The following is a 25,659-nucleotide window of genomic DNA, read 5'->3' on the forward strand; positions in this document are numbered from 1 at the left end:
CTGCCAAATTGCCTGGCACAAGTGAATACTCAACAAGCTTTGGTCCAATAAATGGAGCAATGGGTGGGCAAAGGAAGGAAGAGAAAATAATCAAGAATCAAGGTAGATTCTCTCACTAACTCTAGATTTGGCTCATAATCTTACATCTCTGCTTACATGTGTCTGCTTCACTTGTCTATTTCCTCATGGATGTGTGGAGCTACTCACGATGGTGCCTTTGTAGGATGACCAACCATCCAGTTCGCCTGGAGCTGAGAGGAGTTCCTGGAACGCAGGACTTTCAGTGGTAAAGCCGGGAACGTCTCAGACAATCCAGCATTGCCTTACCCTAGCACAGCCTCAGAGGGCACCTAACAAGTCAGCTTCATAAATCCAGCACCTTTGAGTTAATGCATCAAGTCCCTCTATAAGCCAGTGTCATGACATTTGCAAAATTTATTGGCTCAGCCCAAACTGTGATATGTATCCCGTGCATCAGGTTTTCATCCCTGGTTCAGTCACATGACCCATCCACAATTCTATGTACCAAGTTCTCTATGTACCAAAGGGGTGTTGAGGCAATGTGGGGCATGTGTAGACCTAGTACCTCATTCAGAGGTTTCCAGCAAAAGCTTCCTGTCCATGATCAGGACGGCAGGGCAAAGGAATGAGGAGAATGTTGAGATTGTTAGATTTTCTCAATGAGATTTCTCTCCTTCCTTTCCTTCTTCCTCCTTTGTTTGTCTCCCTTCATTACTGATTCACGTTTCTACTGTATCTGATGACAACATGCAACAGGTATTTCTATTCTAGTGCAGCAGTGGTTCATGGACCTCTGGTAGCCAAGACTCTTTCAGAGAGAAGCTGGGCTCAAAACTATTTTCCTAGCAATATTAAGACACTCTTTGTCTTTTTAATGACTGTATTGACATTTGTACTGATGGTGAAAAAGTAATGATGGGTGAAACTGTTAGTGTCTTAGAATGAATTAAGACAGTGGCAGTAAACCATACTAGCAGTCATTTCACTCTCCATCAACAAGTGGTGGCGGTAACGCTCAACAAACACCCTTTCTTCTCCTCCCTGAAGCTTTACAACTGAGTAAGCTCAAGTAAGGTCAAATAAGGACAGCGCTATAGAATGGGGTCTTGAAAAGAACCACCAGATGGGTCCAATCATGACAATTCTGTTTTCTCCAGTACCAGGAATGCAGGCTATTATCTTTCAAGACTGCTACTGAGTTGGGTCGCAGGGAGTGGGTCTAGGGTGAGGTAAAATGTCACAAAACTCATTGTTCTGAGATTTCACTGTTTCTCTTAACACTCCCTGGGTTGCTGCAAGTCTTTGGTTAATTTCTAGTTTTCTGGAAAAAATGGTTCTCACAATTTTTGCCAGATTTTTCCTTGCTTTTTTATGGAAGAGTGAACTTTCAGAGATTCTTACTCTGCCATTTTCACTGACATCACTCTGTAATTACATTTTGAATATTTTCTATAGTGAAATTTGAAAGATAATAAATGTTTGTTTATAGATCATGAACTTTCCTTTTTCTTTTTTTTTGAGATGGTGTTTCACTCTTATTACCCAGGCTGAAGTGCAATGGCATGATCTCGGCTCACTATAATCTCTGCCTCCCAGCTTCAACCTATTCTCCCGCCTCAGCTTTCCGAGTAGCTGGGATTACAGGCATCTGCCACCACGCTTGGTTAATTTTTTGTATTTTTAGTAGAGACAGGTTTTCACCATGTTGGCCAGGCTGTTCTTGAACTCCTGACCTCAGGTCATCCGCCCGCCTCGGCCTCCCAAAGTGCTGGGATTACAGGCGTGGGCCACCGTGCCCGGCCCTCCTTTTCCTTAAATTACGAAAGCAGCACATACTAGCTATAAACAGTTCAAATAATACAAAATGTTTAAAGTGTTAACTTCCTTGTTTTGTGTACCTTCTTTACCCTCTGCCTTAATGCTTCCTTCATCTTACTACATGTAACAAATTATGGAGCACCTACTACATGTAGCTTGAGGTGGGCAAGCCATTGACTTAGTATCTTGTTTATGTAAAACTGAGTTCTGTTACTATTTGCCGACCTGAGAAAGCTTCCCTGGCCGATGGATGAACCAGATTACAGCTTCTGCATTTATGGGAGGAATTCTCATAAAGCCCAATGGCCAGAGAAGATGTTCAAATTCAGGGCCTTCATAAGTGAGATAAATACACCAAACAGGAGTCTCTTTTTAGTAAGAAGAGTTTCACTACTAAGTGCAGTGGCAGAAGCAGGGTCACAATTCCCAAAGCAGGGGTGAGTTTGTCATTCTTGTCTGCATTTTGTGTTGTGCTTAGAATGTACTCTGACTGCCTGAGCAGTCTTGACTACTGAAGAGCAAAGTAGATCTTTCCTTATGGTCTGTGTTGATTGAAAAAGGGGTGCCACATATATTATTTGGCTAAATTTCTTAAACATGTCTTTTAAATATTCCTTTCCTCCTCCCTCCATCCAGCAGCTCCTGAAATATCTGTCTGTATTCTTCCCTCTCTTCCCACATCCACACACACACACACACAAACCATCTCTCTCTCTCTCTCTATCTATCCATCCATTCCATTCCATTCCCTTAATTAACCTGCTTTCCTCTAACCCATCCCAGCCACTGGCTGACCTGCATAATGTATCTCTTCTTACCCCCAGGGATGCTTCCTCTCCCTCAAAATGGTCTGCACAGGTGGGCCATTAGTATGTATGGAGCATCACCAAGCTTGGAATCCTAAGATATGAAGCACCTGTTTTAAATGTCATCACCATGAACAAACACTTGTGGAGACAAGAGCTGCAGAAAATCCCACAGGGAATGTTTGCCAAACTGCCTTCTCCACAAAGTCCAGTGCCTAATACTCTCAAATACTCATCCCTCTTATTAGGTGAGACTGGTCTGAAATGAGCATTCTATGTTTTTCTGCCAATTACTTGCAGAACTGGTATAGAAAGGAGTGAAATAGGAAATGTCCCTGGAGCAGTTATAAGGCTGAGGCTGAGCTGCAGTTCTCTTTCGTACACTAGGGTAATGCCACTCAGAACTACTTTTCATAGCAAACCAACAGTCAGTACATCAGCCTCATTATGGGTTGACCAGGCTCCTGTGCTAACTCAGGACAACCACTTTTACGTTAAACAAGAAACACCTTTGAGGACCAGCACTCCTCTGCCTTCCCCGCTAGTACCCTTGTCTCACAGACCCTAGGGAAGATTCCTTGCCTACAGAGACCTGGGATAGTGTTTTCACCCTGGAAGGCATTCAGCTGCCCTGGGAAAGCACCACCTTCCACATCTCCTGTTGGAGCCAGTCTTACTCAAAACAGCTCAACTTCCTTCCTGGTCATCCTGGCCAGTGGAAATTTCTAGGCTATCTAAATCAGACCACAGATCAGCTCAGCCACTTTACAGGAAGGTGCAGGATACCGTTTAGAGTTAACAGTTTATTTCAAACGACAAAGGGGAAACTTTCATTCTAGGCCACTTCACTGGAAACTATGCTTTTTTAAAGCACCCTTTCACAAGAAGCACATTTCCCAGGATTTCTTCAATTTCATCTGAATTTCTCCTCTTTTCCATGTGAGTCTGGAAGTTTCCACGAGTGCTGTGTGGACTCTAAGCTATTTGAGGACAGACAAGCCTCCCCGTCTGTTCCTGGTCACTCCTGGTGAGCACCAGGCAAGGACAGAAGCCACCAGAGTTCCCCCCAACCAGCCCACACCAGTCCAGCTGAAACTGCAGCCCAGGCACATTCTAAAAGACTTGAGCAGACTGCTCTTAAGGCAAGGACCCTGGGGAAGTCAAAGATCAGAATTCCTGCTCTGATTACTGAGGTTAGAGGGCAGTCATTGAAATAACTGAGGCGGGTGCCTGTCATGAAGAAGTCAATCAGGCAAACAGTGCCATTTCCTGTGTGGCACACTTAATTGATTATGCTCTGGAACTTCACCTAGGGGCTTTCCACTCCAGGCACCACAGACCCTCCTTTTATTGAAGTTTAGGTGTTAAGTCAAGACTCCCTGCATTACAAGTCTATCTTGAAACACTCTCTTTATTCTTAGCCACACAGAGGAACTCAGACAAGAAAGCACTCTTACAACTCAGGTTGAGGAGAGCCAAGCTCATTTATTGCTAATTAGAATTTAGGAGAAACCTGGAGTGAAACTGAAACAGGCAATTAATTTCCCACCTCCTGTCATTCACTTGGAACACCCGCAGGAATGTATACCTGTGTGGTTACTCAGTGTGGATCAAAAGCACCTCTGGTTCCCAATAAGCAACACAGGGCATTCAACGTGGTACTTAAGCAGCAGTGAGAGGTCTCCACTTCTCACATTCCTCTGCACACTCCAATGAACAGAGGGAGACTTCTGGCTGAGGAATGCGAGTCCCCCAGACCTGCCCCACTCAAGATGGTGTGCTGCCATTGAAACAGGCTACACCACCACCAGTTTCACAGCTTGAAACCTCCCCTGGCAACACCCTTCACTTCTGTTCCACATGAACCCCAATGCCCTCGACTGTCTACCACCCACCACGCAGGCCGTGTTATAAAACCCAGGTGGCAATTCCCCGGCCTGAGCCAGCTACGCACATTAGAGTCAAGTCTCGGGTACCCACCGAGTTCAGGGCCTGATGCATAGTGGACAGATCACAATATTTGTTGAATAAATGATCCATAAAAATATTTTAAAAGTATGCCTTGGCTTTCCTCTTCCACCAGTTCAATTTATGGCTGCTTTCTCTTGTACCAAGTCCGGATGGGGTCAGATAGAAGCCAATTATCTATTAGTCTGGAAAAACATAGGAAGAAAAATCTGTTGCCAATCTACAGAGGCAGATAAAGATTTCTAAGAACATTTGTTTGAAATAAATAGTTGATAAGCTGCTTGCTTGTGGGAAGGGGTGAGACTCCAGGGAGCATGTCCAAATAGCAAAAGGCCTCCAAACCTTGGGCCAGCTGCTCACTACAGGCCGTTAGTTTTGTGGAGCTTTTGATGTGCTTGGAGTGAGGCGTCAGCAAGGCCTGGGGGTGTGTGTGTGTAATTTGGGTGAGGAGCACACAAAAAGATCCCCCCAGAAATGGCAAGGTAAAGGAGAGGCTCTGGAGAACAGAAATATAAGTGAGGATGACACTGTTACGGCATGTGAGAGTAACTTCCCTCCTCGACTCTCCTCTGGGTACTATCTTGGAGAAAACCTATATTGCTCAGCAATGCTTTGGCTTTAGTGCATTTTGTGGAAAGGAATCTTGAAGAGGTGCTAAGTTCCAAGTCTAGGTTTGCTCAAGGCTGAAAAGAAACTACAGACATGCATGCGGGGCAGAAGAGGGCCAACTGCATTCAGGTTATGTCTCCTCCATAAAGCAAGTGAAATCAATGGTTTTTAAATTGTTTAATATTGCCTCTTTTCCCATGCCTGTAGACTTCTTGAAGTTCCTGTCCTTGTGGCAACAGGAGGTCTGTGGAAAAACAGGAAAGAGGCTGGGCGTGGTGGCTCAGGCCTGTAATCCCAGCACCTTGGGAGGCTGAGGTGGGAGAATCACTTGAGTTCAGGAGTTCAAGACCAGCCTTGGCAGCATAGAGAGACTGCTGTCTTTATACAGAATTTTAAAAAGTTAGCCAGGCATGGTGGCACACACCTGTGGTCCCAGCTACTCGGGAGGCTGAGATGGGAAAATAGTCTGAGCCCAGGAGGTTGACACTGCAGTGAGCCATTATCGTGCCACTGCACCCCAGCCTGGGTGGCAGAGTGAGACCCTGTCTCAAAAAAAAAAAAAAAAAAAAAGAAAGGATGTCAGTCTACTCTCAAAGTCTAGGATTCTGTGGCTGAGGACAGAAGGCCCATCTCGGGATGATTTCAAACTACACTCATGTGTTGTTTGCTGATTTCATCATGGTGCAAACAACACAAATCTTGGTGGTTTAGACTACTACACACCTAGGCGATATGGTATAGCCTATTGCTTCGCTCCTAGGCTACAAACCTGTATAGCATGTGACTGTACTGAATACCATAGGCAATTATAACACAATGGTATTTGTGCATCTAAATACATGTAAACATAGAAAAGGTACGGTAAAAACAGTGTTAAGAAGATTTTTAAAACGGGGCAGCTGTGTAGAAAACTTACCATGCGTGGAGCTTGCAGGACTGGAAGTTGCTCAGCATGAGTGAGCGAGTGAATGTGAAGGCCTAGGACATTACTGTACCCTACTGCAGGCTTTATAAACATTGTACACTTAGGCTACACTAAGTTTATAATTTTTCTTTCTTCAATAATAAATTAACCTTAGCTTGATGTAAACTTTTTAATCATTTAAAACTTTTTAATCATCTAAAATTTGTTTTAACTTTTGATTCATTTGTAATAACAGTTTAAACATAAACACATTGTACAGTTGTACAAAATAATTTTCTTTATATCTTATAAGTTTTATATTAAAAATTTTTAACTTATTTTTTAACTGTTTTTGTTAAAAAACTAAGACAAAACCAAACACATTAGCCTTGGCCTACACGGGGTTAGGATCATCAAGACGTCACCAGGCAATGGGAATTTTTCAGCTCCATTATAATGGGACCATCACTGTGGCGCATGACTGTACTTTAGGAAAATGGTTCATTTTCACTTTCTACCTGTAGCTGGTGGAGCTTAATATTTATGTTCTGCCATTGCGGCAGTTGTTACTTTACCAATGCTAACCACCCTCCCTCCTTCCTGAGATTCCCTTTGGTGGTGAAGGAGTGTCTGAACCTTCTGGCATTAGTTTCTTCTACCTGAGAGATTACTTCAATGTAATTCACTTCATTTAAACATTCAAAAAAACCCACTACTCTTTTGAGATCATGTTGTTTGAATCATTCACGGCATCATTAAATGTAAAAGTGAAAACATTAGGATAGTTTAATTTAGCTCTGCACTCAACATTAATGAAACACCTCTTTCAACAGCAAATTCTAATACTCTCTTCTCCAAAGCAGCAGAGTATCCCGCAGGCAACTGCACATCCTTTGTCTCAAAAATGATGCAGATAAACTGTTTCTGATCTAAAAACATATTCAAATTTAACATACAATGTTATATCATGTGGGATTTTAGCTCAAGCATAACTTCTAATGCCCTTAATCTGTAAAAGGAGGAAATTTAGACTAGGTCATGTGGAAGGAAGTTTTCCTTCTAGCACTAGTAATCCGAGGTCCTAAAATATTTGGCCAACTTCTCTCCATCATGCCCTTTAATGCATAAGTTGCAAACAATTTTTTTCTGGCTAGAATGGAGACTTAGGTATGCTTGATTCATTTGCATACTTAGGCAAATAAACTGAGGGAAGGAAATGAGTATTTGTGGAGTACCTAGGAAGCACCAGGTGTATTTTCCTATATACCTGTTCTTCATGTTATTACTGCAAAGTAGATTTGCTTTGCAGATTAGTCAAGAGTCAGGATTTTGTTTTGTATCTACTTTTAATTAGCCAAATTCAGCGACAGCCAGAATTAACTTCAGTTGTGAAACCTATATAACTCCACGTTTTTTCTAATATAATGCCTCTCAAAATCTTTGCATATTTAAGGCTTAAATAAAAAGCATATTAGACTAAAATTATTTCTGTAATTTCCTGACTGGCAAGTTATATAACCTTATTCAATTTTAAAAACTCATTTCCATCTGTAGCTGAAGATATTAATATCCATACACCTCATTAAGCAGCTGGGAGTTTTAACAATGACAGTTAATACTTACTCTGCCTGGGTCAGGCAATATACTAAACAATTTATAGGTTATTTTATTTAATGCTAACAACCCTGCAAGGTAGGTAGGTAGGCAGTATCTCGGTTTTATAAATGGAGGAAACTGAGGCAAACAGGAATTAGTAACAACTCTCTAAGTGGAAAATGATTGAACCGGAAATCAATTCTAGTTCTGATTGATACCAGCCTAATTATTTCATAGCCTTTCAAGTATTTAAATTTCTTGAAATTGTTATCTTTTGTTACGTGATAATAGTAATATTCCAATAATTTTGCTCAAGTTAAAAATTACAGAGATCTTTGGGTCCTACATGCAGGATTGAACGTGGGCTGCCCTATGGGTTTAGTGGCTGTTTATGTCTTCATTTTATTTTTCTCAAAGATCTCTTATTCTAGTTCATATATCTGGAAGCCTAAGAAATTCTCAATTCTCCCTCAAGGATACTCATGCAGACAGAACCAAGAAGCTCCTTTTGTAGACCTGACCAGGAATGTAACCGTGGCAGTGTGCCTCTAAAAAGGTGCACTCATACTCCTACTTATATGTGAATCAACACAAGGGATATTTCCCTGATAACATCCAGTGTCTCACCTTCAGAGTAAGACAGTGTTCCTTGGTTTCACTGGCATATGACAGGTATGACATTTCTCACACTGATTTAGGTACTGTATGACCTGCATCAGCTGGCTACTTAGGTGACCTGAGTGTTTACAAGAACTGCTTTAGTCCAAACAGTAAATAATGGTCCTGATGGAGCTCCCGTGACTGTTACTTAGTTCTCCGCCCTATGCATCCACTCAAAGTTTTAACCCTCACCTCAGGGGACATCTGGCAATGTCTGGAGGAGAGGTTTTAGTTGTCACAACTGGGGACAAGAGTTGCAATTGGCATGGGAGGGATGCTGCTAAATGTCCTATGATTCACAGAATAGCCCCCACAACAAAGAATTAGCCACCTCCAAATGTCAAATGTCAACTGAGGTATATGCAATAAAGATACTAGATACTGGTGAAATAACAAAACTAACCACAAAAGACAATGACTACAGGAGCTGCCCTGGTAGAGGTCATAACCTAAGAAGAAATACCACTTTATATATACGTTAATCCAAAGAGTCCACACAATATTTGTATTTAAATACTTTTATTTTCATTTCACAAAAAAAGCAACAGTGTTTGCAGTTACACATGCCTTTCAGTCAGTGCTGGTCATATGCAAAACAAGTTATCAGAAATATAAAGAAAAATAAGCCTTTTCCCTTTACAAGTGAAACAACACAATTTGCATATACAATATTATATATACATATTTTCAAAATCTTTCACAAAAGACAGATTATGATACAAATTTAGAGTTCCACCCACAAGCTCAGACTCAAGGAATTGAAGATCTCTATAGGTGTTTAAATATAAAAATGTAATACCTTTACAAGTTTCCAAGTGACTACTTTCCAAAGTGTTTGAAAGAGGCTATTCTTCACAGTAACATGGAACACTTGGCTTTAATCAAGACAGCTGTAAGACTAAGTTTTGTCTCAATCTGAGTTTGTTGATAATGCAAATGCTCCAATTATGCCATAATTCTCATTTTATATACACAGACATACACAGCGTATTATTGTACTGATGGTTTATAAAGTCCAATTTCTGGAGCATTTCCTTCAGCTAAGCCATGACCTTTACTTCCTTTGAAGTATTTTAAGTTAAGAACTGTTCAGAAATATCACTAATGACTACCATGACTAACTCCAAAAAGGTGCCCTTTTTTCTTTTATTTATGATCAAATTTAAATGTGTCATGAATAAACTTAGTTTTTTCTATGGCAGCAGGTATAAGTAATAGCAAAGTATAGGCTTTTTCAACACTAGAACCTGAGAGTTTGATATACAGTATATAACATTTCTTTGAAAATTTTCTAGGAGTTCTATCATTCAATATTTCCAAAATAGTAATATGGCAAATCTTCAGCATGGAGTAGTAGTATCAGAAATGGGAAAACAAACAATGCTGAGAGACTTGAAGGAAGGGGAGAGAGCAGAGAGGGACAGAGGGAGGATGTGTGCACATGCATTTTCTCTGATGCAGACAAATGTGGAGTTTTAACATTTACCATATGGTAGATGAAGAGAGTGTGATGTAAGAATGCTTAAAGTGAACATACAGTTCTGGATACATGATATGCACACAAAATACAAGGCTAATGAGGCAGCAATGGCTTAAATTTGTGAATGCCAGTGAAGAAAACATCTAACAGTGTAGGCACTAAAGACAAAAAGGAAAGCACACACTGGAGAACAGAGGAGAAAGATGCAGTCACACAAAAGAACTCTGGGTAGGAAAGGGCTAACTTGTCTTGCCACATGTGGGGGACGAAAGAGAGAAAATTCCTTTTGGATTTAGTTTTGGGGCTCATGTTCTATTCATCGGAGCCATGTCAATAACTCAAAAGGGTCACTCCAACAAACAATTTCTACCAGGTACACAAGCTATGCAATTGATGGAATCATAATAGACTTCTATAGATGAACTAGAAGTCCAGGCCTCAAAAAGAAGCTACTCTTAAGGGTTTGCAAATGAGTTCTAGACAGCACTCTTATTGGCTTATCAGCTTCGCCGGTTTACCAGTTACTAAAAGATATGTGAGCAATGAAGTTTAAACACACCTTTATTCAATACTGTCCTCTTGCCTTTCTAGAATTTACAAAAGCACAGGTCCCTTTTCACTATCTCATTCAATTTGAATCAACATAAGAAAGGCTGGATCTAATTAGCTTTCACAACTCAACCACAGCCGAGCCTGTTTTATCTGCTGCACACTTGTTGCCATTAGTTACATCACTACACTGCTACACCTTCCAGCCAGATGGCAGGGATCTGGTAGGTCTTTATTTTTGTTAGGTACAGTCAGATCCCTTGCAAGGGACTTAGTGCTAAAGGAAAATAATTGGGGAAAAAAGAAGCAAACGATGTATGTGCATCTATATACTTGTATCCTTAATGGAACAGATCCTAGAGAATGAAATAAAATAACCACATATGTAGGAAAAGAAGAAGTGAGGTGTCATATTATGAAACTTAACTTGCATTAGGTCCCTACATAGCCATACAAAAGACTACAAAATGAAATAAAGATATGAAAACATATTTATACTTATTGAGAATATTCCCCTACCAAAAATAGAAATCTCTCCAAAACAGACAAATAAGTAAACAACACACAACTATGCTACTTGCTATTGCCGACACAGGCAATAAGGAAAGGGGAGGATGGGAGATTTGTCATACACTGATCCTCGATTTTCAGTAGGTACCTACATATCCATGCAAAGGACTAGGTACAAAACCAATAACATGAAATATTTATATACATCTTTAAAAAGTATAGACACTGTCCTTTCCCCTATTACCCACCCAAAGAACCCCTCCCCACAAAAAAAATTAAACAATAAAAAACCCAAGATATGAAACTATTGCCCCTGCAGGCAATGAGGGAAGGGAAACAGAGGAGAGTTATCATACGTCTGGACCTCCATGTTTCATTATATACATACATGTCCCAGCAGAGGACTGAGTACCACATTATATAACACAGAATGTAGCAAATATTTATATACATTAAAATGTGTGTGTATAGTATATAAATACGTGTGTTCTTGTGTGTGTATACACACACACACACACACCCAGACACCCCCCAAAACAAACCAAACATCTATTCTACCATTGCCCCCTAGGCAATGAGGGATGGGGAGTATGGGATATTTTTCATAGAGTTAATCTCAACTTCATTACTATTAAGTACCTAAGTGGTCATACAAAGGACCAGATTCAAAATGAAGTTAACACCAAAAAGGGGCAAAACATTTATATACATTAAAAAATTATATATCTTGCCTTTTCCTCTCACAATCTCACTCCTCATTAACACCCTCAAAAGCAAAAAACCAAAACCCAAGCCCTGTAGTGCTCATATACTATTTGCTTGCATACACAGGCTCTGAGGAAGGGAAAGAATATTTACCACACTCCTGGGTCTGGGTCCCTCATTACATTTGATTCCTACAACTCTAAACAAAAAACTGTGTTGAGAGTGAAAGAACAACAACAACAACAACAACAACAACAACAACTAGCAAACTTTTATATACATTTAAAAAAAAGACACACCCAGAAATTCCCCCACCTCCCCCCACCAAAAAAATAAATCCGTTAAACTACTCTACTAGTCATTGCCAAAACAGGCAATAAGGGAAGGGGAGAAGGGGAGATTTTTTCATAGAATGAACCTCAATTTTCATTACGTACCTAAGTATCCATGGAAAGGCCTTGGCACACAATGAAGTAACAGGAAAAAGAAGCAAGAACATTTATATACATTTCTAAAAGTGCACACCCCACCCTCCTGGAGATAGGGAGAGGGAGTAAAAAAGAAAAACCATCTATACTACTCTATAATTATTGCCCACAGAGGCAATAAGGAAAGGGGAAAAGAGGAGATTTTCATACATCCGGACCTCCACGTTTCATTAGGTACCTGTAAGTCCAAGCAATGGACTGGGTACAGCATGAAATAATACAATATAGTAATGAAAAGTATATATACATTTTTAAAAAGTATATAATCTGCCCTTAGATCCCTCCCGCCCCTCAAAACTTCAAAAAATCCAAGCTACTTTAAAATTATTGCCCATATACATAAAAAGGGTTAAGAGAGAAGAGACTGTTAGACATCCATAACTCCACAGCTCATTAGGAACCTACACGTCCAAGTGAAGGACCGGGTACCCAATGAAACACTATAATAAAGAAGTAAAAATATGTACATACATATACAAAAGTATATACCCCAATACCCACAGAAAGTATATACCCCAATACCCACAGAAGAATCCCTGAAGCTAGTCAACTACTCTCTTAGACACCTGCCCACACAGGCAATCTAAGGGAAGGGGACAAGAGGAGAGTTGTTACAGGCTGAACCTCAATTTTCTTCATATATCCATGTAAAGGACAAGGTAAGAAAGGTAGTAACAGAAAAGTAGCAAAAACATTTATATACATGTTTAAAGTATATACTTTTACCCTGAAACCATTTTCTCTCTCCTAGCAAAAAATCTTCAATGAACCCAAACTACTCTAAGTATTGCCCACATAGGCAATAAGGGAAAGGGAAAAGAGGAGACTGTTATACATCTGGAACTCCATGGTTCATTAGGTACCATTCAGTCTGGGCACCCGATGAATTAATACAATGTAGTAGTAAAAACAAGTATATACATTAAGTGCATTTTCCTACCTTCCCCATTGCTCCCCTTCACCTCAAATACTCCACTGACAACTACTCTGTTAGCTACTGCCCAGCAGTCAGTAAGTGATGAGGAGAATGGGAGACTGTTATACATCGAGATCTCCACATTTCATTGGTACTTTCATGTCCATGAGGACACAGTGTGAACTAAATTAGTAATACAATGTAGTAGCAAGTGTATTTATATACATTAAGTACATACTCCACTCTCTCCCACACCCCAAAACAAAACAAACTACTCTATTAGCTACTGCCTAAATAGGCAATAAGGAAAAGGGAAAAGAGGAGATTCGTCATACTCTGAACCTCAGTTTTCATTATATATGCATCCATACAAGGAAACAAGTATAAAATGAAGTATAAAAAGGTGGCATAAGATTTATACACACTTGAAAGAATATACAACCCCAGCCCCCAAGACTAGATCAAAACAACAGCAACTAGGACTGCTCTGTTTGTTACTGTCCATGCGAACAATAAGGATAAAGGCAAAGGGAACACCTGTCATGCTTTTGGACCATCACGTTTTAGCTACACGTCCACAAAATGGATGAATGAAATACAAAATGAAATAACACAAAATAGCAAAAACATCTGTACACACTTTTAAAAGAACATACCCTGCTCTCCTCTCAACATCACCACCTTCTTCCAAAGAAGGAAACCAAATAACTAGTCTGTAGCTATTGCCCATATAGGTAACATGGGAAGGGTAGATGAAATTTTCATAGGATGATATATCACTCTTCATCAGGAAAAAAATATACAAAATGAAATAATACAAAAACTATCAAAAACATATATGTACATTTTAAAAGTATATACTCCCAAAAAAACCACTGAAAAAAATCAATCAACTTTTCTATTAGCTATCACCCACGCAGGCAATAAGGTTAAGGGAGGAGATTTACCATAGTTTTGCACCTGCACTTTTATGTGGTACTTACTTGGCAAAGCAGGGAATGGAGCACAAAATAAAAGAAAGCAAAAACAAGCAAATATATATACCTTAGTTTTAAAAAATACAAATGGGGTAAAGGGGGAAGGAAGCTCTTTAAAAAGAGATTTAATTCCCATAAATACAAAAGTAACAATGGCAAAGGTGAGAAGAAAAGCTACATCATATCCATGACCTTGGTTTTTAGAGAGGCCTAAGTAACAAAATCCAGATCTAGTTTTGCAGCCCAGGAACTGCTCTCCTTGGAAGTGGCTCATCTGAGATGTATTTGCCGTCCCTGTAGCCCTGTGAAACATGGGGATTATGTGGATATTTAGCAATCTGATGGCAGATTATGGTTCCAGGTACTTTGGTCTGAACAGACTCTTTTTAAAATCCACCTCAACAAGCTGTCAGTAATCCAACAAAATCAACACTTAATTTTTTTTTTTTTTTGAGACAGTCTCACTGTCAACCAGGCTGGAGTGCAGCGGCATGACCTCGGCTCGCTGCACCCTCCACCTGCTGGGTTCCAGCGATTCTCGTGCCTACCAAGTAGCTGGGATTACAGGTGGGCACCACCACGCCCAGCTAATTTTTATGTTTTTAGTAGAGATGGGGTTTTGCCATGTTGGCCAGGCTGGTCTAGAACTCCTGGCTTCAAATGGTCCTCCCACCTTGGCATCCCAAAATGCTGGGATTACAGGAGTGAGCCACCGCGCCCAGCCAACACTTAATTGATTTCTTGTTTCCTGATAGAAAGGATTCTGTCTGGTACCCTATAATACTGATGCAGCTTGATTTGCTCTCTATACCCAGGAGTCTTCTGACAACTCTTCTGTTCCTATGGTGGCTAATGTCCCATAAAATGGAAACACATATGGCAAAGAAAATTAAAGTAGAACCTGTGATACTAAGAAAGTTCATGAACGCTGAAACAATGACAACAAAATTTCATTTAAAGAGACTTAAATAAAACAGGATGGAGGAAGGCCCAAGCTTATGGTGAAGCTGATACTACTTGCAGTTTAGTATATCTAACCATTTTATATTAACAGAACAAATTGGACTCATCCAATTCCTACATTCATAACTTTTTAGATCTCCAAAGCATAAATATTTCTTCCACAATTCTAGATTTGCAATTCTCTTTTTTTAAATAATCTAGTGTGATGTCCCTTTTATATTCAAGTAGACCCCTCTCTGCAAGGAGAACACTTGTTCAACAAGTGCTTGTATCAGGGATCTGTGTGCTTAAATCAAAGCAGCACGCTGTGACTTCTGTGCTTCAGTCTGAGTTCTCAGAAATGCAGTGACTAAGACGATGTTTTGAGGAGATAAAACTTTGAAAGCTACCATTATACCTATCACACCACAAGTTCTACCTCTCATTTAACCTCACCTTCCTGATGTAGTTTTTAGAAGTCCTAGATAGATGGGTTAGTTCAACATTAAAATTATGGAATTCTGTGGGAAAAACTGAGGCAAGGCCTACTAAAACTATAAGTAATTAAGGTAAGGGCAACAACAACAAAAACCTACAACTACTATGATTCTGGTATCATGGGAATGAACAGCCTTTGAGTAATAAAGATAGCAATGGATCATGAGTTATCTCTTTTTTAGGCCAAGTTTTGATAAGGTTTTACTCATAACAATACCCCCCACACCACACACACACACACACACAGAGCGAGAGAGAGAGAGAGAGAGAGAGAGAGACAGAGAGAGACAGAGAGAGGGAGAGAAATGATATAATTCAAGACAAGATTTGCCATATGCAGAGTTAACTAACATACATTACAGGAGCGATGTCAAGAAGCACAGGTAAAACTGAAGAATCTTAACTGATTTTGAGAAGTTACAAAATTTAAATTTTGTATCAAAGTGGAATTTAGTACAACATGGTAAAAAACCAGCAACAACAACAAAACTCTCAAAAGTTTAGTATTTTTCCCTCACTCCAAAAATATAAAAACACATTAACTTTCACTATCAACTAAATTATCATTTATTTAACCAAAGCACAAGAATAAAGACTTACAATCACCTCAGTTGAATAAGACATACTTAGATGATTCTGTGATTCTCAGGATATAATATTTTCTACTCTAAAACAGATAAGGCTTAGAAAAGACTAAATTGGGGAAAACACACTAGGATTAAAGACGACTATTTTTTTAGCTTACCAGCCTTTTAAATTTTATTATATAAAAATATTTTCATAAAATAAAATATAATTTTATTCACAATTCCATACATTCTAACTTTATACCTGCTGAATAAAAAAAGGTGACCTTTCCCACTGTCTGACTCTGTGGAGTGTTTTAAGTGCTCACAAATGGGTAACTACCCTTTTTATGTACACAGAAACTGTTTTCAAACATATAAAGTTCTCAAGAGTTATTAGGAAGACAGCTTTTCTCCTAAGAATCAAAGAAACACAACAATCTAGGTATAAGTCTGCATAGCTCAAAAATTCAAGTACAGTATTTCTCTTTCAGAAAGAGTAAAATGCCATACAGCTTTGGACATCCTCCCTCATTTTTCTTTCTTTCCTTCTTTGACCACTCCTTTTATGCTAGTTTGGACACACAAAAAAGAAAAACTGTAATTTTTAACTAAACAAAAGCACGATTTCTGATAGTGAAAAAAATTCAAAGCCCACCATACTAAACACGAATTCAAGTTACTCCTATCCCACATTCTCTCTGTTCCTTTAAGGTACTATGGTGAACTTCAAATAATGTTTTTTTCAATTTCTCAAAGGCCCTGTTTTAAAATACGCTTATAATATGCTACACTATCATACAAAATGAAAATTCACACATGGGTATGATTCAGAGAGAAAGTTTCTATGATCTATGATGCCAAAAGGCAACTTAAATTGCATTCTTAGTAACAGTGATAAAAGTCACAATGAAAAACACTGGTGTTAGCAAAATGCTTGCCATGAATGTAGAAATACTAACCTAAAGTATATCTACGGCAGGGAGTGATAAAGGTGTACAGATTTGGGGACTATCACCATTTATGAATGAAATAATTATAATTAAAGTTAACTCAGTTTGGAACAGTTTTCTATGGTAACGCTATAAAAGATGAAAAAGAAAGTCTTAAATATTCAAAACATTTAACCTTTTGGCCTTGTTTAGCTTTACAATACAACAAAAATTTAAAAAATCTGTAGCACCTGGCTATTCTGCAGGAAAAAAAAAAAAAACACAATAGTTACAGACATTATTTAAACCTTTTTTCAGAAAAATAAAGAATTAATCAAAACCCCAAATCAAAGTAGATTTGCACACCTGAGGTCAGTTCTTACAGTGCATGCTTTATTGTCTTCGTTATCATATTCTTCAGAGCTAACTTTGTACCACATTCCAATACCATCTATCAATAAGAAGTAACAGATGGCTGACAAATCAGCGGCCTGCAGTGATGGTGGCTCTTAGGGTAGAACTTTCCTTGTTTTACTGTGTCAGTAACTTTCTGTATACTGAGGAATAGAACAGAATTCCAAAACAGGGTTTTTTTCCCCCCATTTGTGTATCTTCAAAGTAGAAAAATTACTCATTGTTTTTGTAGATGGTTGGCATTTAGGTGAATATAATTTTATAATAAATAACTACATACTGCCCAAAGACATTTCAGAAAAGATGGATGAAAAATACATTCAGGCCCTGAGCTAACTAGAACTCCTAAGAGTGCAAACAACTTGGCAGCGATCCTGGCTTCACCTTGGCTTTTGAAAAAGCAGCAGAGCCCAAGCTTACAAGCTCTCTGAATGGGCGACAAAATGAGTGCGGCTGTGCATGCTACAGCCACCACGTGAGACTTCCGAGGTTCTTCTCCGTCCACTGGATATTCAGCTGAATGACTTCCAAAGCCTCCTGGACACAACGGAGCCGGAAGGTTGCCTCTGACTGATTTTCAAAGAATGCCTGAACCTGTAAGTTCCACACAGAAGAATTTCCAAAGAAGGACAATAAACCTTAGGTAACTCCAGCTTTTAAAATAAGCTTTAACTTAGTGATGGCTATGCTGCTATCTTGAAAGCAGTAGAAAGAAGTACTTTAATATTCAAGGTATCTACATGGAGTTCCCAATCAATATGGTGATATCTGAAATAATTTTAAAAAGGAAATCTTTTTACTCCCACACGGATACATTTTTCTAACTTAAAATGGAACTGAGGAGATGTTTAAGTAACAATAAATAAGGTAGAGTCCAAAGGCTTGGTGCTACGAATTCACCCTAAGAATGCAATTCTTCCCAACAATTTTATGACCCCTTAAATTATTTATATTAGGGAGACAAGGGAAGAGAATGGAATCAGAATTTTTCCTCATTATCATATATGCCACCCTCTAGAAGTAATCACAATGCTGAATCATTAGTACTGATTAAGGAAGACAGAGACAAGAGACAGGAATTAGCACGAAAATCCACCATCTCCCTTAAACTGAGCAGCCTGCCCGGGGTGTGCGGAGGGTTGCCCAGTCTCTGTATTAGCATTTTATAAAACCAACCTCAGATAAATGTGCCTTTGTTGAAAACAGGTAAGTTGATCCAGCAACAATACTTTGTATGGTATAGGACCCCAGATGGAACCTGAAGAAACACAAAAACAAGAGCAAAAAAATTTGGCAGCTGCTGGTAAAACATTGTTCCTGAGTGCAAAGGAGTCTTTAATGCCAAAGACAGAGTGGAATCCTCCTTCCAGAACCACAGCTGAGGAAACCGGGGTAGCCCTATGCATACTTACTGCCAGCGGGAAAGAAAGGTGGGCAGAAAAAGGAAAGAGTTCAGAACATGTAGACAAATTATTAATCCGCTTAATATCGTCAAAGATCACACAGTACACCCAGAAATGCCGTTATGGATTTAAAAGAAGCAAAAAACCTACATCTGCATCTAGCTGAATGTGAGTTCTTAACTGATGCCTTGGCAATGCAGAGGTATTTTTCAATATGCATAGCTAAATGGTTGCTGTGAAATAGTCTGTAGCCATGCTGAGCTAAGTAACCTGGTGCCAAGCAAGGCTAGCCTTAATTAGAACTTAGATGGAATGCTACTGTTAAATGATTCATGCTATGGAATTATGTTAACAAATGTGAAAATTTCCGGATGTTTCAATTAAACTGTCATGGAAGTATTTTTCCTCTCACAGAAAATCCTAACTTCCATGAGCCAACACAACACTGGGAGCTTTTTTCAAATGCACAACTTGAGAATACTAAAAGTTAATAGTTCTCTGAGAAACTTACTTCTGTACAAGCTTATTCCAGTTCTCTTTGACAAAATCCCATGCCAGTAAGTGTCCAGGAAAATGTCGACCCACTGTTTTAATGATAAAAGACAGCTTCTGTGTTCGGATGTTATCTCCATTCAGGCTACTTTTCATTAACCTGAAGAGCAAAGCAGATTTAGCCTCCAAAATTATTATTCATGAAGAAGTGATGACTGAACTTAAATTAAAATTAGTATGGTTTCCTAATTAAAGCTCTGTAGCAACTCAAGAAATAACTGTTGTGTTAGTCTATGATTGATCTATAGATTGAAAATGTCATTTTTTTTAACCAAGAAAGAACTCACCAATGAAATAGACATTTACCTATATTGTCACATGACAATAAACGGTTTTTAAATAGTAAAAACATTTAGGAAATAAATTCTGGTAGAATTTATTACAATTCGGGAGGTGGGTATTTTTTTCTGGTAAAAACCTTATTTGATTTGAATGGGCAGGTATGTTATACTACTATTCTTAAAAAAACTAGGCCATTTGAGTTATTTGAAAATTAGGATACATTTCAGAATATACTCTTATTAATGTTCACAGTAAACATTTACTGACACTATGTACTAAATAATGTTCTAAGTCCTTGACACAACAATGCTATAAAGTAGGTATTTATTAATACTACCTACTCAATTTTATAGTTGAAGAAACTGAGGTTATCTAATTGACCCACAGTTACACAGTAATAAATACCAAAGCCTGATATCTGAACGAAAGCGGTTCTCATCTACTATGCTATACTATCTGTTAACAGTGACAAACCAGCCCCTACTCCAAGACTGTGGCAGTATTTTTAGGAGGGAAAAAAACAAAAGCACAACAAAACGTGATGGGTTAAATAAATTATGATAGAGCCATACTACAGAATATTATGAAGCCATAAAAACACTTTAGTTTTTTTTTTCTTTTTTTATAAAGCAGGCTTCATGAAGTGACATGGAAAACACTGAGTATGGTATAAAACTAACGTGGTTTTTAAAATGAGGTTAAATATGTAGGTATATATGTATGTACATACATACATCTGTACACATATCTATTCCACAGATGAATACAAAGACCAGGACTGACACTGTTGTTAACAGAGAAAATGAGAATGGAAGTGAAGGATCATGAGAAATGCTTTCATATTTTACTCTATATTCTTAGGTACTGTTTGAATACTTATCATGGGCATTATTAGTGTACTACTAGTACAGTTTAAAAACAATGATTTTTCTCTATTTGTTAAGTCAGAGGTTGGCTAATACTTTAAAGAAAATGACTATTTACAGTGTATCTTTTGGTAAGTGGGTCTGGACAGGTACTGAGGACATCTCTGGGACACTATCAAGATTTGTCTGAGCAAAATCATACAACAGAAGTAATGAGGCCCAGAAGCCTCCCTCTATCCTCAGTGTGACTTTTAACATCTGTGCTCTTTCGCTACACCAGATACTTCCATATTCCTCTTGGCTACGTAGAGCTCCTCGACCCCACCACTGCCTGTTCTTTCTGTCAGGAGGCCTGACTTGCTGCCCTACCTTCATCCATATGACACTCCTACTTCTGGGCCTTCATCACTACCTATTAAAAAGGAAAAGTCTGACAAAAAAATTCACATGAACATAGAACCTAGAAGGTTTAATATGTTATCTTTTTCTGAAATGTCTGCATTTTTAAAATGACAGCTTGCACAAAGCAATGCTTTGGTCCCAAAATATGGAGTACCAATTGTGGGGTACAAGACAACACTCCAAGGGGAGGAAGACTTTTTGAGCAAGGAGTAGGAGGGGGGCTGTGACTCCTGATATCCTGCAATCCCTTTTGGGCAAAGGATTTTCTGCTTGTCCATAAAGATAAAGCCCAGCACCTGTGGTCTCCTCACCACACTGTCCAACTTAGGCCTGGCCTGTAACAGAGGGAGGAAAGGAGATCCCCTCAACAATGAGCTCCTACCCAGGAGCACGGTGTTTGTATTCTTTTGGTTTCTGTATATCATATTTCTCGGGTGGTTTCATACCAGTAAAGCTTCCGCACATCCTCTGAGCTGGCAAGTGCTTTTAGTATTTTGTTCTTCTCTGCTTCAGAGCCTATAGAAATGTATTTGCCCAAAAGGAAAGACCAGCCTTTGTCAGTTTTTGCTCCAACTTTGAACACAGTTGTCATGACGTCAGTAGGCAGGCTGTAAGAGAGGTGGTCAAACATGAGAATAACAAGAAAATATTCTGAATACAAAGGCGAAGAGTTGGCTGTGGTGGAGTTTCTGGTGTGAGGGTCGGTAATAATAACAAGTTTGAGTACACAATTTAGGGTCGAGAAAAAGTTTAATTCAGTGACTGCTATTTCCCTAGTAACGCAACTATGGATACATCAGTTCAATTTAATATTCACTGAGAACTCACAAAGAACTAGGCAGGCAACAGGCTGGACACTAGGGAGCGGAAGAGGAATGAGAGCCTCTGTCTTCTGAGAACTCACAGGCTATTCCGAAGTATAGAGCAATAAACACATGCATTACAATTCAGTGTGATAAGTTTCATGGTAGAAATATAGCAGTAAATGGGGTACAGGGAGAAAACATAGTCTACTGCCTTTATTAAGATCTCAGAGCTTGGAAAGACCTCAAAAGGTTATCCAAATCCTCCACCCCAACTCTTCATCTGATGCTTGAATCTTCTCTCCAAAATGTATGGTAAGGAGCTGGAGAGAACCAATTACCACCAACAGCTTTTCTATTAACTGCTAACTCTACCTGCCATGTTTTATTTCTAAATTAAGACACTTGTTTATCACCTCACACCCATTAGGATGGCTGCTATCAAAAACCCAGAAAATGGCAAGTGCTGGCAAGGATGTAGAGAAATTGGAATGCTTGTGTACTGTTGTTGGGAATATAAAATGGTACAGCTGCTGTAGAAAACAATATGGCAGTTCCTCAAAAAATTAAAACTAGAATTGCCATATGATCCACCAATACTACTTCTGGGTATATATCCAAAAGAACTGAAAGCAGAGTCTCTAGGAGATATTTGCATACCCATGTGCATGGCATTATTATTCACAATAGCTAAAAGGTACAAGCAACACAAAGGTCTATCCATGAATGAATGGATAAACAAAATGTGGTATATATACCCAGTGGAAAATTATTCAGCCTTTAAAAAGAAAGAAATTTTAGCCAGGTGTGGTGGCTCATGCCTGTAATCCCAGCACTTTGAGAAGCCTAGGTGGGCAGATTTTCTGAGGTCAGGAGTTCGAGACCAGCCTGGCTAACACAGTGAAACCTCATTTCTACTAAATATACAAAAATTAGCCAGGTGTGGTGGCAGATGCCTATAATCCCAGCTACTCCAGAGGCTGGGGCAGGAGAATCACTGGAACCCAGGAGGTGGAGGTTGCAGTGAGCTGAGATCGTACTACTGCACTCCAGCCTGGGTGACAGAGCAAGACTCCGTTTCCAAAAAAAAGAAAAGAAAGAAAGAAAGAAATTTTAACGCATGCTACAACATGGAAGAACCTTGAAGACATTATGGTAAATGAAATAAGCCAGTCACAAAAAAGCAAATTCTCTATGACTCTACTTATATGAGATACACAGTGTAGTCAAACTCACAAAAACAGGAAGTAGAATAGTGGTTACCAGGGACTGGTGGAGAGAGGAAGTGAGGAATTATTCAATGGGTACAGAGTTTCAGTTTTACAAGATGTAAAGGTTCTGAAAATAAGTACACAATAATGTGAATATATTTAACACTACTGAACTGGACAGTAAAAAATGGTTAAGATGGTAAATTTTATGTTAAGTGTATTTTACCATAATTTTTTAAAAAGTCTTTTTTGAGAATGCAGATACATAGAGTTCACCTACACTAACACTTAGTTTTATAACATTTATGACCCAGGATGAGAATACCCTGGTTTCTGTGTAAGATGTGAGATAAAGAAAAAGAAGATAATTCATCTAAGTAGAGGAATACTTCACCTTTGAGTTCCATTGGATGCCATCCAGTCATCAAATAGTTTCATGGCAGTAGTGGAGCAGTTCCCCAGGTTGTGGGTGCAGGCAAACTCTAGCAGGGCTGACCGAAGCTCTCGCATAGATGGAGTGCCCTCATCAGTCCAAGTTTGTTGTTGAATTTGGTTCTGAAGTAATTTAAATACCCTGGTCTAGAGAGACAGAATAGATTATAATGGCTTAATAATAATTAGGACAATCAGAAAAAAACAGGACAATTACAGCCAGGCACAGTGTCTCATGCCTGTAATCCCAGCACGTTGGGAGGCCGAGGCAGGCAGATCACCTGAGGTCAGGAGTTTGAGACCAGCCTGGCCAACATGGTGAAATGACATCTCTAGAAAATACAAAAATTAGCCAGGCATGGTGGTGGTGCCTGTAATCCCAGCTAATCAGAAGGCTGAAGCAGGAGAATCACCTGAACCCAGGAGGCGGAGGTTGCAGTGAGCCGGGATAGCATCATTGCACTCCAGCCTGGGCAACAGAGCGAGATTCCACCTCAAAAAAAAACAAAACAAAAAAACAAAACAAAAAAAACCCAAAAAATTAGGACAATCAGATCTCTTTTCCCCAAAATTTGTCCAATGAGGAAAAAAAAAAGGCGTAGATACTACTCATTAAATATCAACTGACATATGAAGTCCACATAGAGCTGGGATGAAACCATTTGATGTAAAGGCTATGCATAAGACTGCTATAGCTAAGGGGAACTTTTAGTGATGTTAACTCAGAAAAAAATTAATGACTTCTGTGCAGTAGGGAAACTTTATGCTGCACTTCTATCCGTACTCAGCTAGAAGTTATTTTCCTGCCAAAAAGTGTCACTTATAACCACTGCTGGAAGAAGTCAGAACTTCCTGACCTTGTGACTTTACAATCTATAAACCTATAAAGCAATGAGAGAAAAATAAACTTCTTTACTGATAGTTAATGTTTAAATGTTTCTGAATCCAATATTAAAGGTATATCTAACATTATCAACTAGTTTGATGTTATAACAAATTAACCAAATTAGCAAGAAAATGAGGCCTGCAGGGAAGAATAGTTGTTTATAGTTTATTTTTTCTCCCAAGTTTTTATTTAAACAACTTTCAGACCTACAAAAAAAGATAGTACAATAAACACCTATACACTGTTCATCTAGATTCACCAGTTTTTAGCATTGACATTTGCTTCGTTTTCAAGTGTGTATCACACACACACACACACACACGTTTTTTCTTGTTTTAGCTGAACAATATGAAAATAAGATACAGATATGATATTTCATTTATAAATACTTTGGCATGCAACTCACAGATATCAGAACATTCTCTTACAGAACCATAATACCTTATCACACTTAAGAAAACTAATAGTTATTCATTAATATCATCTACAATCTAGTCCATTGGTATGGGATGTCATTGCTAAATGTATACTTGTGGTATTAAGGTACTAACAAACACTTTTTTCATCTCTCTCCAAAATAAAAACACCAAAGCGGTTAATAGCATGTCGATGTATTTCCATTCTGCAAGTTGTGCACGGTGGGTGGGGGGTGAGGACACGTGAGATTTTAAAAAGCATCATATGAAATATGCTTTTATGAATACCACTAGAAGGAACAAACATTCTGATATAAAAAATGTTTTTAGGTATTCTTTATTTATTTATTTTTTTGAGATGGAGCCTTGTTCTGTCGACCAGGCTGGAGTGCAGTGGCGTGATCTCGGCTCACTGCAAGCTCTGCCTCCTGGGTTCACGCCATTCTCCTGCCTCAGCCTCCCGAGTAGCTGGGACTACAGGAGCCCGCCACCATGCCCGGCTAATTTCTTTCTTGTATTTTTAGTAGAGACGGAGTTTCACCATGTTAGCCAGGATGGTCTCGATCTCCTGACCTCGTGATCCACCCGCCTCGGCCTCCCAAAGTGCAGGGATTACAGGCGTGAGCCACCACGTCCGGCCATTTTTAGGTATTCTTTAGAAAACCTTCATGGCTATGTAAGGAGGACCAAAATGAAAAAAATTCAACAGATACTCCTTCTGCAGTAATCAGCATGGGACGATTTCTTCCCACTGGTACTTCTTTACCTCCACCACCATCGTGGCATCTCATCTCAAGTAATCATGTACCACAGACGACCACATACAAAAACTCTTAACTTCAGAAGTTTAGCTCAAGTTCTTCACAGAGCATTGCTTTCTTCCTTTCTTTTAGGTATTGACAGTGAGTACCACTGACTACCACTGTCAATACCTAAAATGAATCCTATTTGGAAATTTTTAAACTATTGAGGCCATTACCCTAGCAATGACTTACTCTGAATAAGCATCTTGTGGAGCTGGATATGAGAATGGAAAAAAAGAATCTG

The 25,659-nt window shown here is 39.0% G+C and overlaps 1 protein-coding gene across 2 annotated transcripts in view; it reads right to left on the minus strand.

Moving 5' to 3' along the window:
* Positions 1–8,884: 8,884 nt before the first annotated feature.
* The window catches only part of LNPEP (leucyl and cystinyl aminopeptidase), a 101,962-nt gene continuing 85,187 nt past the window's right edge, over positions 8,885–25,659 (minus strand). For both annotated transcript variants that reach the window (XM_007979244.3, XM_073014569.1), the window contains exons 14-18: positions 23,273–23,457; positions 21,311–21,472; positions 19,274–19,414; positions 18,536–18,617; positions 8,885–17,953 (exon numbers count right to left, since the gene is read on the minus strand). In XM_007979244.3, coding sequence (XP_007977435.3) covers positions 17,822–17,953; positions 18,536–18,617; positions 19,274–19,414; positions 21,311–21,472; positions 23,273–23,457 — 702 coding nt within the window. In that variant the 3' untranslated portion in view covers positions 8,885–17,821. The remainder of the gene's footprint in view (positions 17,954–18,535; positions 18,618–19,273; positions 19,415–21,310; positions 21,473–23,272; positions 23,458–25,659) is intronic.

This window comes from Chlorocebus sabaeus, chromosome 4 (assembly GCF_047675955.1).
Source record: "Chlorocebus sabaeus isolate Y175 chromosome 4, mChlSab1.0.hap1, whole genome shotgun sequence".
Lineage (NCBI taxonomy): Eukaryota > Metazoa > Chordata > Mammalia > Primates > Cercopithecidae > Chlorocebus > Chlorocebus sabaeus.